Raw genomic sequence first — 12,613 nt, 5'->3', positions numbered from 1 at the left:
GCTTTTTTTTTTCTTTTTTTTTTTTTTGAGACGGAGTTTCGCTCTTGTTACCCAGGCTGGAGTGCAATGGCGCGATCTCGGCTCACCGCAACCTCCGCCTCCTGGGTTCAAGCAATTCTCCTGCCTCAGCCTCTTGAGTAGCTGGGATTACAGGCACGCGCCACCATGCCCAGCTAATTTTTAGTATTTTTAGTAGAGACGGGGTTTCACCATGTTGACCAGGATGGTCTCGATCTCTCGACCTCGTGATCCACCCGCCTCGGCCTCCCAAAGTGCTGGGATTACAGGCTTGAGCCACCGCGCCCGGCCTAATGGCAGCTTTTTACTCTTCATATTTCGCTAATCTTCGAATTAGGAAGACCGGGTGTGGCTGCTCACGCCCTTAATCCCAGCACTTCAGGAGGCCGAGGCAGGTGGGTTACTTGAGGTCAAGAGCTCGAGACCAGCCTGGCCAACATCGCGAAACTCTGTCTCTACTAAAAATACAAAAAAAACTAGCTGGGCTTGGTGGCGGGCACCTATAATCCCAGCTACTCAAGAGGCTGAGGTAGGAGAATCACTTGAACCCAGGAGGCAGAGGTTGCAGTGAGCTGAGATTGCTCCATTGCACTGCAGCCTAGGTGATAAAGCAAGACTCCTTCTCAAAAAAAGAATTAAGAAAAGATTTAAGCCGGGCGCGGTGGCTCAAGCCTGTAATCCCAGCACTTTGGGAGGCCGAGGCGGGCGGATCACGAGGTCGAGAGATCGAGACCATCCTGGTCAACATGGTGAAACCCCGTCTCTACTAAAAATACAAAAAAAAAAAATTAGCCGGGCGTGGTGGCGCGTGCCTGTAATCCCAGCTACTCAGGAGGCTGAGGCAGGAGAATTGCCTGAACCCAGGAGGCGGAGGTTGCGGTGAGCCGAGATCGCGCCATTGCACTCCAGCCTGGGTAACAAGAGCGAAAACTCCGTCTCAAAAAAAAAAAAGAAAAGATTTAATTCTAAGATGGTATGTTTAATGATTAGCTGTTGTGTTCTTCCTAGCCACAGAACAATATTACAGTTGCTTATTATTTGGTGTTTGGCTCATGTGCATGTATGTGTTTCTGTCTTACCTGTCCATTCCTTTATAGGACTTAATTGAAAAAGCAAGGAAAAATACCAAAACTGAGATGTATAGCATTTTAGAGCTCAAAGAGATGTTATGGATTCCTGATCCAGAACCTTCTTGTTACAGCTAAGAAAATGGATTCCTCAAAACGTACAACTTAATCTGTGAATAGGAAGATCCATTCGTAAACTCTGGGACTCCAGAGCTTCCTCTGGGTAGTTCAGGGCCTCTGCAGGGAAAACTCTTGGTGTTTCTACCTCTGGTTCTATCCAGGATGAATTGGCACTCATGGATGTTTGTTCCATCTCCTTCTGCAGAGTATGTATTCTCGCGTTCCAGAGTGCCAGGTTACCACGTACTATTATGTTGGATTTGCATATTTGATGATGCGTCGCTACCAGGATGCCATCCGGGTCTTTGCCAACATCCTCCTCTACATCCAGAGGACCAAGAGCATGTTCCAGAGGACCACATATAAGTATGAGATGGTAAGGGGGACTCTGCCTGCCACTAATGGCCTTTCTACTCTGCTGAATCCTTGGCATCTATGCCAACCATTCTTGGTAAAGACCATCCAAAATACTTCAAGCTTAATTAAGCCAGGAGTTCAAGGCTGTAGAGCACTCTAGACGATTGTGCCTACCAATAGATCACCCACCTGGAGTGCAGTGGCACAGTCACAGCTCACTTCAGCCCCTACCTCCTGGGATCAGGTGATCCTCCTACCTCAGCCCTCCAATAGCTGGGGCTACAGCTACATACAACCACACCAGATACTTTTTCTTGTGTTTTTTTTTTTTTTTTTTTTTTTTCCCCAAAGTGATACATATATTTTTGAGATGAATTCTCTGTTGCCCAGGCTGGTGGAGCACAGTGGCGTGATCTCAGCTCGCTGCAACCTCCACCTCCTGGGTTCAAGTGATTATCCAGCCTCAGCCTCCTGAGTAGCTGGGACTTGTATTTGTGGTATTTGTGTATGTAAACAAAAGATACAGTAAAAATACGGTATTATCATCTCGTAGGATCACCATCCTGTATATGGCCCTTGGCCTGTGGTTGACTAAAACGTTGTTGCGTGGCACATGCACATGTCGGCATCAAGGTTGCATCTAACGTTTTGGGTAACTTGATCCTAACTGGTGTAAAAGGATTGACCTGCTAGTGATGTGTGGAGCAAACTGGAGAGACTAAGAGGTACCAGTAAGGAATCCAGAAGATGGCTAAGGAGGATTTGGAGCTAGGATGGAAGTTCAGTAGATCTAGAAGTAGGACTAGAAGAGTTGTTGGGGAAGTTTAGTGGCTGATACGAGACAGCTGAGTAAATTAAAGATCTGTGCAGAGGCTGGTGAGCCCACATTGGCATTAGGGACCTCAGGAAGTCCATCTCACTTGACCCGGTACCACTCTCCACTTCACCCCCAGATTAACAAGCAGAATGAGCAGATGCACGCGCTGCTGGCCATTGCCCTAACCATGTACCCCATGCGTATCGATGAGAGCATTCACCTCCAACTGCGGGAGAAATACGGGGACAAGATGCTGCGCATGCAGAAAGGTGACCCACAGGTCTACGAAGAACTGTTCAGTTACTCCTGCCCCAAGTTTCTATCACCAGTAGTGCCCAACTACGATAATGTACACCCCAACTACCACAAAGAGCCCTTCCTGCAGCAGCTGAAGGTGTTTGCTGATGAAGTGCAGCAGCAGGCCCAGCTTTCAACCATCCGCAGCTTCCTCAAGCTCTACACCACCATGCCTGTGGCCAAGCTGGCTGGCTTCCTGGATCTCACAGAGCAGGAGTTCCGGATCCAGCTTCTTGTATTCAAACACAAGATGAAGAACCTGGTATGGACCAGCGGCATCTCAGCCCTGGATGGTGAATTTCAGTCAGCCTCAGAGGTTGACTTCTACATTGATAAGGTATGCCTGTCCTCTCGATTTGCATCTCATTGTATTAAGTGTTCACTGTCTTTCATTCACTATTCTGGGCACATGAAATACATTGGGGAACAAAGTCAAAGATTCCTGCCCCTGTGGTGCTGCCATTCTACTATTTAAAAAAAAAAACAAACAAGGCCGGGCGCAGTGGCTCAAGCCTATAATCCCAGCACTTTGGGAGACCGAGGCGGGTGGATCACGAGATCAGGAGATCAAGACCATCCTGGTCAACATGGTGAAACCCCGTCCCTACTAAAAATACAAAAAAAATTAGCTGGGCATGGTGGCGCGTGCCTGTAATCCCAGCTACTCAGGAGGCTGAGGCAGGAGAATTGCCTGAACCCAGAATGCGGAGGTTGCGGTGAATCGAGATCGTGCCATTGCACTCCAGCCTGGGTAACAAAAGTGAAACTCCGTCTCAAAAAAAAAAAAAAAAAACCAAAAAATGCAGGAGATTGGCCAGGTGCAGTGGCTCATGCCTGTAATAACTAGTACTTTAGGGTAGGCCTAGGCAGGAGGATCACTTGAGCCCAGGAGCTTGAGACCAGTCTGGGCAACATAGTAAGAGCTTGTCTCTATTTCAAAAAAAAAAAAAAGATAAACAGTAGATGTTATAATTAAGCAAAAATATGTAGAGAAAGTGAAGTTTAAGCTAAGACTTCAAGGAAGTGAGGGAGTTCTGTTTCTTGGGGTTTTTTTCGTTTTGTTTTGTTTTGCAGAGTTTTGCTCTGTTGCCCAGGCTAGTGTGCTCTCGGCTCACCATAACCTCTACCTCCCAGGTTGAAGTGATCCTCCTGCCTCAGCCTCCTGAGTAGCTGGGATTATAAGTGTCTGCCACCATGCCTGGCTTTCTATTTTTAGTAGAGATGGGATTTTGCCATGCTGGCCAGGCTAGTCTCAAACTCCCGACTTAAAGCCATCCAACTGGTGGAAAGAGTTCTTAATAGCTCACCAAAGGCCGGGCACAGTGGCTCACGCCTGTAATCCCAGCACTTTGGGAGGCTGAGGTGGGCAGATCATGAGGTCAGGAGATCTAGACAATCCTGGCCAACATGTTGAAACCCTGTCTCTACTAAAAATACAAAAATTAGCTGGGTGGAATGGCACACACCTGTAGTCCCAGCTACTGGAGAGGCTGAGGCAGGAGAATTGCTCGAACCTGGGAGGCAGAGATTGTGGTGAGCCGAGATATTGCCACTGCACTCTAGCCTGGCAACAGAGCAAGACTCCATCGCAAAAAAAAAAAAAAAAAAAAAAAAAGGCTCACTACATATCTAGGGGAAGAGCCTTCCAGGCAGAGGGACAGTTAGAGCAAAGGCCCTGAAGAGGAGTGAGGTCAGTAAGTTGAAGGGACAGCTGCAATATGCCCGAGTAGCCTGAGGAAGGAGGCTGTGTAGATGAGGTTGGAGAAAGGGGGGTGGTGCTTTGTGGACTGTTGGAGTACTTTACAAGTGGGAAGCCATTGTCCTGGCTTCTTTTTCGTTTCTTAATTTTTAGTTAGCAATAATCACACCTCACATAACCCTCATTTGCCATACTGCCACGGCACTAAGCTTTTTTTCTTTTCTTTTCTTTTCTTTTCAATTCTTTTGTTGTTGTTGTTTTCTTCTTCTTCTTTTTCTTCTTTTTTTTCTTTTTTTTTTTTAAGACAAGGTCTCCCTCTGGTTGCCCAGGCCGTGGTGCAGTGTTTCGATCTCAGTTCACTGCAACCTCAACTTCTTGGCAGATCTAAACAAAGGGTACAGAAAATACAGTATCAGGTTGAGCCTGGGCAAACCCTGAGGCTGCTCAAACCCTTTTGGGTTTAAGCGATCTCCTCCTGCCTTAGCCTCCCAGCTAGCTGAAACTATAGGCACTGGTGAGGTTTTTAAAAGAATCGTTTTCTTCTGTGAGTTTTTTGGACTTAGCCTAGAATATTGGTATGTGTGTGTGAAATGCCACCTCCCTTTTTGTTTTCAGGTGATTCTCCCACCTCAGCTTCCCAGGTAGCTGGGATTACAGGCGCATATCAACACGACTGGCTCATTTTTTCATATTTTTAGTAGACATGGGGTTTTGCTATGTTGCCCAGTCTGGTCTTGAGCACCACTGTTCCAGCCAATTTTAAGTTTATATTTTATAGATACAGGGTCTCATTTTGTTGCCCAGGCTAGTTTCAAGCGATCCTCCTACCTTGGCCTCCCAAAAGCGCTCGGATTACAGGCAAGAGCCACCGCGCCTGTCCTGTCCTGTCCTGTCCTGATGTCCAACACTTTGGGTTAGTGCTCCCTGTTTGTGAACTCTGTATAATGGAATTACACAGTACATACTCTTTATGTCTGGCTTCTTTTGTCCGATGTTATAGTTGAGTGAGTCACCATTCATTGTTACTGTGTGTAGCAGTGATGCCTTCATGGTTGTTCTGTGATAGTCCGGCATCTGCTGTTGTTATTCTACTGTAGTTTATCCATTCTCCTGTTGATTGACATTTGGGTGGTTTGCCTATTTCAAAAAAAAAAAAAAGTACAAGCAAGGTTTTACAGAGTGGCTCGTAATACATTTATATATGCCTATATATGCATCAGGTTCTTTCCGGAAGGGTACACGAGCAACATAGCAGTGGCTTCCTCTCAGGAGGAGAGGTGGCTTGAAGAATGATGTTAGTTTTCATGGGTGATTTTTAAGTTCAGGCTGGACATTTTAAGTCCTGATGAGTTTTTTAAAATTTTTATTTAGAGACAGGGTCTCACTGTGTCGCCCAGGCTGGGGTGCAGTGGTGGGATCTTGGCTCACTGCAGCTCCCACATCCTGGGTTTAAGTGATCCTCCTGCCACAGCCTCCCAGTTAGCTGGGATTACAGGCACTGAGGAGGTTTTTAAAAGAATCGTTTTATTTTCTTGTGATATTTTTAGTCTTAGCCTAGAATTTTTTTTCTGTGAGATATCACCTCCCTTTTTGTTTCTCCAAGTATGTAGACTCATGAGTGAAGAAAACGTTCTGCTCAGGCATGTTTGGAACCCTGATAAGGACTTAATGTATGTTAAACCTCAATCTGTTGTCCATGTCTTTTTTTTTAAAAAGAGGCTCTTTCCATAGGCCATTGCTAAATGACAGTCTGGAAAAAAAAAAAAAAGAGGTTCTTACTCTGTCACCCAGGGTGGAGTGCAGTGGACCAGTCATAGTTCACTGCAGCCTTGAACTCCCAGGCTCAAGTGATCCTTCTGCCTTAGCCTCCCCAGTAGCTAGGACTACAGGCATGTGCCACCATGCCTGGCTAATTTATTTATTTATTTATTTATTTATTTTATTTTTTTATTTTTTTGTAGAGACAATCTTGCTTGTTTTTTGTTTATAGAGTCTTACTGTGTTGCTCAGGCTGGTCTTGAACTTCTTAGATTACAGGTGTGAGCCACCACACCCGACCCTCGGTGTCTCTGACACCCTTCTTCCACGCATTCCATCTGTCTCCTGTGTTCTGGATAATTTCTTTCCATTGATCATCTTGCCCATTAACATCTCTAGCCATGTCTGTTTTTTGCTTCCTATATCTTTTTTACTCATGGTGTGATGTTTCCTTATATGCTCAGTTATGGCTCATTGTTCTTGAACAACTGGGCCAGGCGTGGTAGCTCATGCCTATAATCCAAGCACTTTGGAGGCCAAGGTGGGCGGATCATCTGAGGTCAGGAGTTTAAGACCAGCCTGACCAACATGGCACAACCCCATCTTTAAAAAAAAAAAAGAAAGAAAGAAAGAAAGAAAAACTGTTGGCATTCTTGAGGCCTATGTTGGACATTTATTCCTCTGGAGAGGATTTGCTTTTGAACCTCTTCAAGGTACTTGGGGATAGTATTGTCTGGGACCACCGTGAACTGAGTTCATAGCCTGAGGTCCCCTGGACCACCCAGGGGACAGCCCCAGCTGCAGATTATCAGAAGAGTCACCTTGTGTTTCTAAGTTCTCTGGGCTGGGTCTCTTTTATACCCGCTTCCCACTAGGCAGCTTTTGTGTGGAGAGGAAAGGGATGGCATGTCACTTGTGGCTTGCATTTAGCTTGAGGATGAAGTCCTTTGGGGTCCCGGCATGGTAAGGAGGATCTTCTGTTAGACTGCCCTGGCCTTGGTTTGTACCCTCAGCCCAAGTTTTCTAAGATGAACAAATGTCCGTAGGGCAGAGGGGAGCTTCTGTGCTTTGCTGGGAATGTTTTTCTTTTCCCCAAAAAATGTTTGGCTATGATTTTGTCAGCTCTTTGATGCTGTAAGGAATTTTTTTCCTAATATCTTCAATTTTTAGTTGTTTTTGAAAGCATTTCGGGCCAGGTATTTTGGCTCATATCTGTAATCCCAACACTTTGGAAGGACAAGGCAGGAGAATTGCTTGAGCCCAGGAGTTCAAGAACAGCCTGGGCAACATAGCTAGACCATGTCTTGATTTTTTTAAAAAGAGAAAAAGCATTTTGGTCTAAACGTATTGTTGGAAATAGCACTTTTTTAGCAGTTTTGAAAAATACACAATTTTGGGCTGGGAGACTTGGCTCACGCCTATAATCCCAGCACTTTGAGAGGCCAAGGCAGGTGGATAACCAGAGGTCAGGAGTTCGAGACTTGCCTGTCCAACATGGTGAAACCCTGTCTCTACTAAAAATAAAAAATAAAAAAAATCAGCTGGGCATGGTGATATGTGCCTGGAATCCCAGCTACTTAGGAGGCTTAGGCACAAGAATCGCTTGAACCCAGAAAGCAGAAGCTGCAGTGAGCCAAGATCGTGCCACTGCACTCCAGCCTGGGGGACAGAGTGAGACTGTCCGCCCCCACCACCACCAAAAAAACTGTAATTTGGACATATAATTTGCATGATATGAATGTCACCATTTTAAAGTGTGCAGTTCACCGGGTGCGATGCTTCACACCTATAATCCCAGCACTTTGGATGACCAAGGCTATTGGATCACTTGAGACCTGGAGTTCAAGACCAGCCTGGCTAACGTGCCAAAACTCCATCTGTACTAAAAATACACAAACTAGCTGAGTGTAATCCCAGCTACTTGGGAGGCTGAGACATGAGAATCGCTTTAGCCTGGGAGGCAGAGGCTGCAGTGAGCCAAGATCACACGACTATACTCCAGCCTGGGTGGCAGAGTGAGACCCTGTCTCAGTAAATAAATTGAATGAATAAGTGAACAATTCAGTGGTGCACACCTATAATCCCAGCTACTTTGGGAGACTGAGGCACAAAAATCGCTTGAACCCAGGAGGCTAAGGTTGCAGTGAGCCTAGATCATACCATTGAACTGTAATCTTAGCTACTTGGGAAGCTGAGGCAGGAGAAGTGCTTGAAGCTAGGAGGCGGAGGTTGCAGTGAGTATGTTCACAGTGTTTTGCAACCAACTCTGCTAATTCCAGAGCATTTCTATTCCCACAAAAAGAAGCTCCCTACCCATCAGCAGTCACTAGCAGTTTCCCAGTTCTGCCTTTCTGCCATCCCCTGGCAAACCACTTAATCTGCTTTTGGTCTCTTTTCAAGTTGACATTTCAGATAAATGGAATCATGTAATATATGGACTTTTGTGTTTGGGTTTTTTCACCGAGCACGTCTTCAAGTTTTATTCATGTTATAGCATGTATCAGTACATTCCTTTTATAGCTGAATAATATCTCATGTATGAAGATAACTACGTTTCGTATCCATTGTTGTTGACATTTGGATTGTTTTGTTTTGTTTTGTTTTTACTTTTCAGCTTATGAATAATGCTGCTGTGGATATTCATTTAAAGATTTTTGTGTGAACACATGTTTTTAATTTTCAGATATATATCTAGGTCAGTTTGGGTAGTTTGTTTTTGAAACTTCATCTTGCTTTAAAGTAAATACCCCCATTTCATTTTTATGGCTCTAGAAGACTTGGTTTTTGGCATAAATTAACTATCCCTGATACAAGCAGATTTGCCAAAGTAAAAACAAGTCAATAGTGGAAGTTTTCCAATGTTGTTTTAAATCATGCTTTTAAAAATCAAAGAAAACTGAGCTAGGCTTGGCACCGTGTCCTGTAGTCCAAGCTATGGGAGTAAGTCCCGTATAGCTCCTGCCTTAGGAGGCTGAGGCAGGAGGATGGCTTGAGCCCAGGAGTTTGAGGCTGCAGTGAACCAAGATCTCACCACTGCATTCCAGCCTGGGTAACAAAGTGAGACCCTGTCTAAAACTCTGCCAGTATCATGTCAAGGCTTTTTTTTTTTGAGACGGAGTCTCACTGTCACCCAGGCTGGAGCACAGTGGTACTATCTTGGCTCACTGCAGCCTCTGCCTCCTGGGTGCAAGCGATTGACCTGCCTCAGTCTCCTGAGTAGCTGGGACTATAGGTGTGACAGGCTTGCGCCACCACGCACAGCTAACTTTTGTATTTTTAATAGAGACAAGGTTTCACCATGTTGGCCAGGATGGTCTCGGGTGGATCACCTGAGGTCAGGCGTTCAAGACCAGCCTGGCCAACATGGTGAAACCCTGTCTCTACTAACAATACAAAAATTAGCTAGGTATGGTGGTACGCACCTATAATCCCAGCTACTCGGGAGACTGAGGCACAAAAATTGCTTGAACCCAGGAGGCTGAGGTTGCAGTGAGCCTAGATCATGCTATTGAACTGTAATCTCAGCTACTTGGGAAGCTGAGGCAGGAGAATTGCTTGAACCCAGGAGGTGGAGGTTGCAGTGAGCTGATATCATGCCATTGCACTCCAGTCTGGGCGACAAGAGCTAAACTCCGTCTCAAAAAAAAAAAAAAAAAAAGAAAGAAAAAAGAAAGACTCTCTGGAAAGAGTAACTTACTGTTAACTGGTGATGTTTTTCCAGTGGTCTTTTTTCTGCCTTTACTTCTAACACTCAACAACATTATCATTTGCAAGTCCATGGTGGCTCCTAGGTTAGACGGCCCTGCTCCACCTGGCTGCTCTTCCCTGACTGTGCTTCCCCTACAGGATATGATCCACATCGCGGACACCAAGGTCGCCAGGCGCTATGGGGATTTCTTCATCCGTCAGATCCACAAATTCGAGGAGGTGAGAGATCTGAGAGAAGGGGGGCTGTTGGCTCAGCACAGAGCTTAGGAACTGATTGGGGAGTTCAACGTGTTTTTATTTTTATTTTTTTATTTCTTTATTTTGAGACAGAATCTCACTCTGTCACCCAGGCTGGAGTGCAATGGCATGATCTCAGCTCACTGCAACTTCTGCCTCCGGCTTCAAGTGATTCTCCCACCTCAGCCTCCCGGGTACCTGGAATTACAGGCACATGCCACCACACCCAGCTAATTTTTATATTTTTGGTAGAGACCAGGTTTTACCATGTTGGTCAGGCTGGTCTCCAACTCCTGGACTCAATTATCCGGCCCACCTCAGCCTCCCAAAGTGCTGGGATTACAGGCATGAGCCACTACGCCAGGCCTTTTTTAACTTTTCATTTCTGTTAAGAAAGCCTACTGCCCTCCAGCCTGGGCAACAGAGCAAGACCCTGCCAAAAAGAAAAAGAGACTGGGCACAGTGGCTCATGTCTCTAATCCAAGCACTTTGGGAGGCCAAGGCAGGCCGATCACTTGAGATCAGGAGTCAAGACGAGCCAGCCTGGTCACATGGTAAAACCTCGTTTCTACTAAAAATACAAAAATTAGCTGGGCATGGTGGCTCGTGCCTGTAATTCCAGCTACGTGGGAGACCAAGGCAGGAGAATCACTTGAACCCAGGAGGTGGAGGTTGCAATGAGCAGAGATGGTGCCACTGCAAAAGAAAGCCTGAGGTTGGCCCTTTAAATTTTCAAGCTAGACTGGCTGGCTGCTTGGGGTTTGGGGAATGGGGTTGGGCCTGTAGGAACTGCTGCATCAGCCTTCTCCAAAGCATCTCTTTCCAAGATCTCCCTCTGCGGGTGGCCAGCTCTCCTCTCCCTCCCTGGTATTTCCTAATATGGGTGGATTCACTGCCTGCTCTTGCCCATCCCTCCCCACTTGGCATTGTTTTCCAACTTAGACAGGTCTGGCTAGTTCCTGCAGCCTGGAGGACAGGAAGCTCTACTTTGACATACTTGGTGCATTCCTTATCTTGCCCTAGGAGAGGTGTTGTGGGTCAGGCCAAACACTCTAAGGGTGTAAGTATCTGTGGCCATTGCTAGGGCTACTGTGTCCTGGTGCTCTGAGCGCTCCAGCAGAGGTCAGGCTCTTCCTGCAGGATCTTGACAGCCCTGCTGCTCTTTTTACTTTCTGGCTGTTGAGATCATATCTGTCAGGGTGTGGGCTAGGGCTGTCTTCTAACAAGGATCCTGTTCCTTGTGAAAGGAGAAAGCTTCTGGTATTTCCCCTAACTGAATTAGTAACCTTGAAAAGTCTGGCCACTCTGAGTCCTTTTTCTGTCAGATGGGTAGAGCAGTGTTGGGTATGGGTTTGTTGCATGTGAAGGTCAGGTAAAAGAACAATCTTCGTGAACTGTCCGGGGCCATATGAATGTCACGGCTTTGTACACGCATAGGGGACACCCACATCAGAGACTGCCTTTCTTGGTTTCAGAGGAGCAGCTGGGAATCTGACCTAGTGATCATACACACTGTGTATGGGGTTGGGGAAATCCCTGTATGTAACTTTACTTTTCTTTCTCTTCTAGCTTAATCGAACCCTGAAGAAGATGGGACAGAGACCCTGATGACATTTACAAACATCATTCAGGAGCCTGTTTTGATATATTTTAGGCAGGAAGTGTTTTTGCTACCATGAAACCTTTACCTAGATCAGCCATCAGCCTGTCAACTCAGTTAACAAATTTAAGACCAAAGTGTTTCAAGTGGATCTCAGTAAAGGATCTTTGGAGCCAGATTTGTCATCTCATTATTGTAGGGAAGACTCTGTGGGTTGTGGCAGTAATATGTTGTTTCCCATGTGTCCTGATGCTTTCAGGATGCCTGGGTTATTAGTGTTTAAATTGAATTCTTTTTTTTTTTTTTTGAGATGGAGTCTCACTCTGTCTCCCAGGCTGCAGTACAGTGGCGTGATCTCAGCTCACTGCAACCTCCACCTCCCAAGTTCAAGCAGCTCTCCTGCCTCAGCCTTCTAAATAGCTGGATTACAGGTGTGCGCCACCACACTCAGCTAATTTTTTTATTTTCAGTAGAGACAGGTTTTAACATGTTGGCCAGGCTGGTCTCAAACTCCTGACCTCAAGTGATTCGCCCACCTTGGCCTCCTGAAGTACTGGGATTACAGGTGGGATTATAGGCATGAGTCACTGTGCCTAGCCCCAAAGGAATTTTTAAAAAGCAGCCTCTAGTTATAAGTCCAGACATTTGTAAAGCTCTTGGTATCTTTCCGAGCTGTCTTTCATCTCTTGCCTTGTTGGAGCCTATTGATTGGCCCAGTGCCAACCCGGGCTCCTTCACCACCACTGCCTGACTACCACGTAGTTCCCTGGTGCAGAGAGGGTGCTGTGCACTGATTGCTCCTAAAGAATGTCTCATGCTTTGTCCTCCATACCCTGATGTTTGGCGATGGTGGGTTAGAGGAACTCAGACTCAACTGGGCAGCCCCCTGGGTTAACGTGTTTGAAATTCAGTGCCAGAGCTTCGTAGTTCGTGTG

General features: G+C 46.0%; 1 protein-coding gene across 2 annotated transcripts in view; it reads left to right on the top strand.

Moving 5' to 3' along the window:
- EIF3L (eukaryotic translation initiation factor 3 subunit L) overlaps positions 1 to 11,856 on the top strand; it is a 33,848-nt gene extending 21,992 nt beyond the window's left edge. For both annotated transcript variants that reach the window (XM_039463099.2, XM_039463100.2), the window contains 4 exons: positions 1,411 to 1,581; positions 2,516 to 3,013; positions 9,980 to 10,060; positions 11,648 to 11,856. In XM_039463099.2, coding sequence (XP_039319033.1) covers positions 1,411 to 1,581; positions 2,516 to 3,013; positions 9,980 to 10,060; positions 11,648 to 11,686 — 789 coding nt within the window. In that variant the 3' untranslated portion in view covers positions 11,687 to 11,856. The remainder of the gene's footprint in view (positions 1 to 1,410; positions 1,582 to 2,515; positions 3,014 to 9,979; positions 10,061 to 11,647) is intronic.
- Positions 11,857 to 12,613: the final 757 nt, after the last annotated feature.

This window comes from Saimiri boliviensis, chromosome 21 (assembly GCF_048565385.1).
Source record: "Saimiri boliviensis isolate mSaiBol1 chromosome 21, mSaiBol1.pri, whole genome shotgun sequence".
In the NCBI taxonomy this organism is placed as follows: Eukaryota; Metazoa; Chordata; class Mammalia; order Primates; family Cebidae; genus Saimiri; species Saimiri boliviensis.
This window is presented reverse-complemented; position numbering and strand designations above follow the sequence as displayed.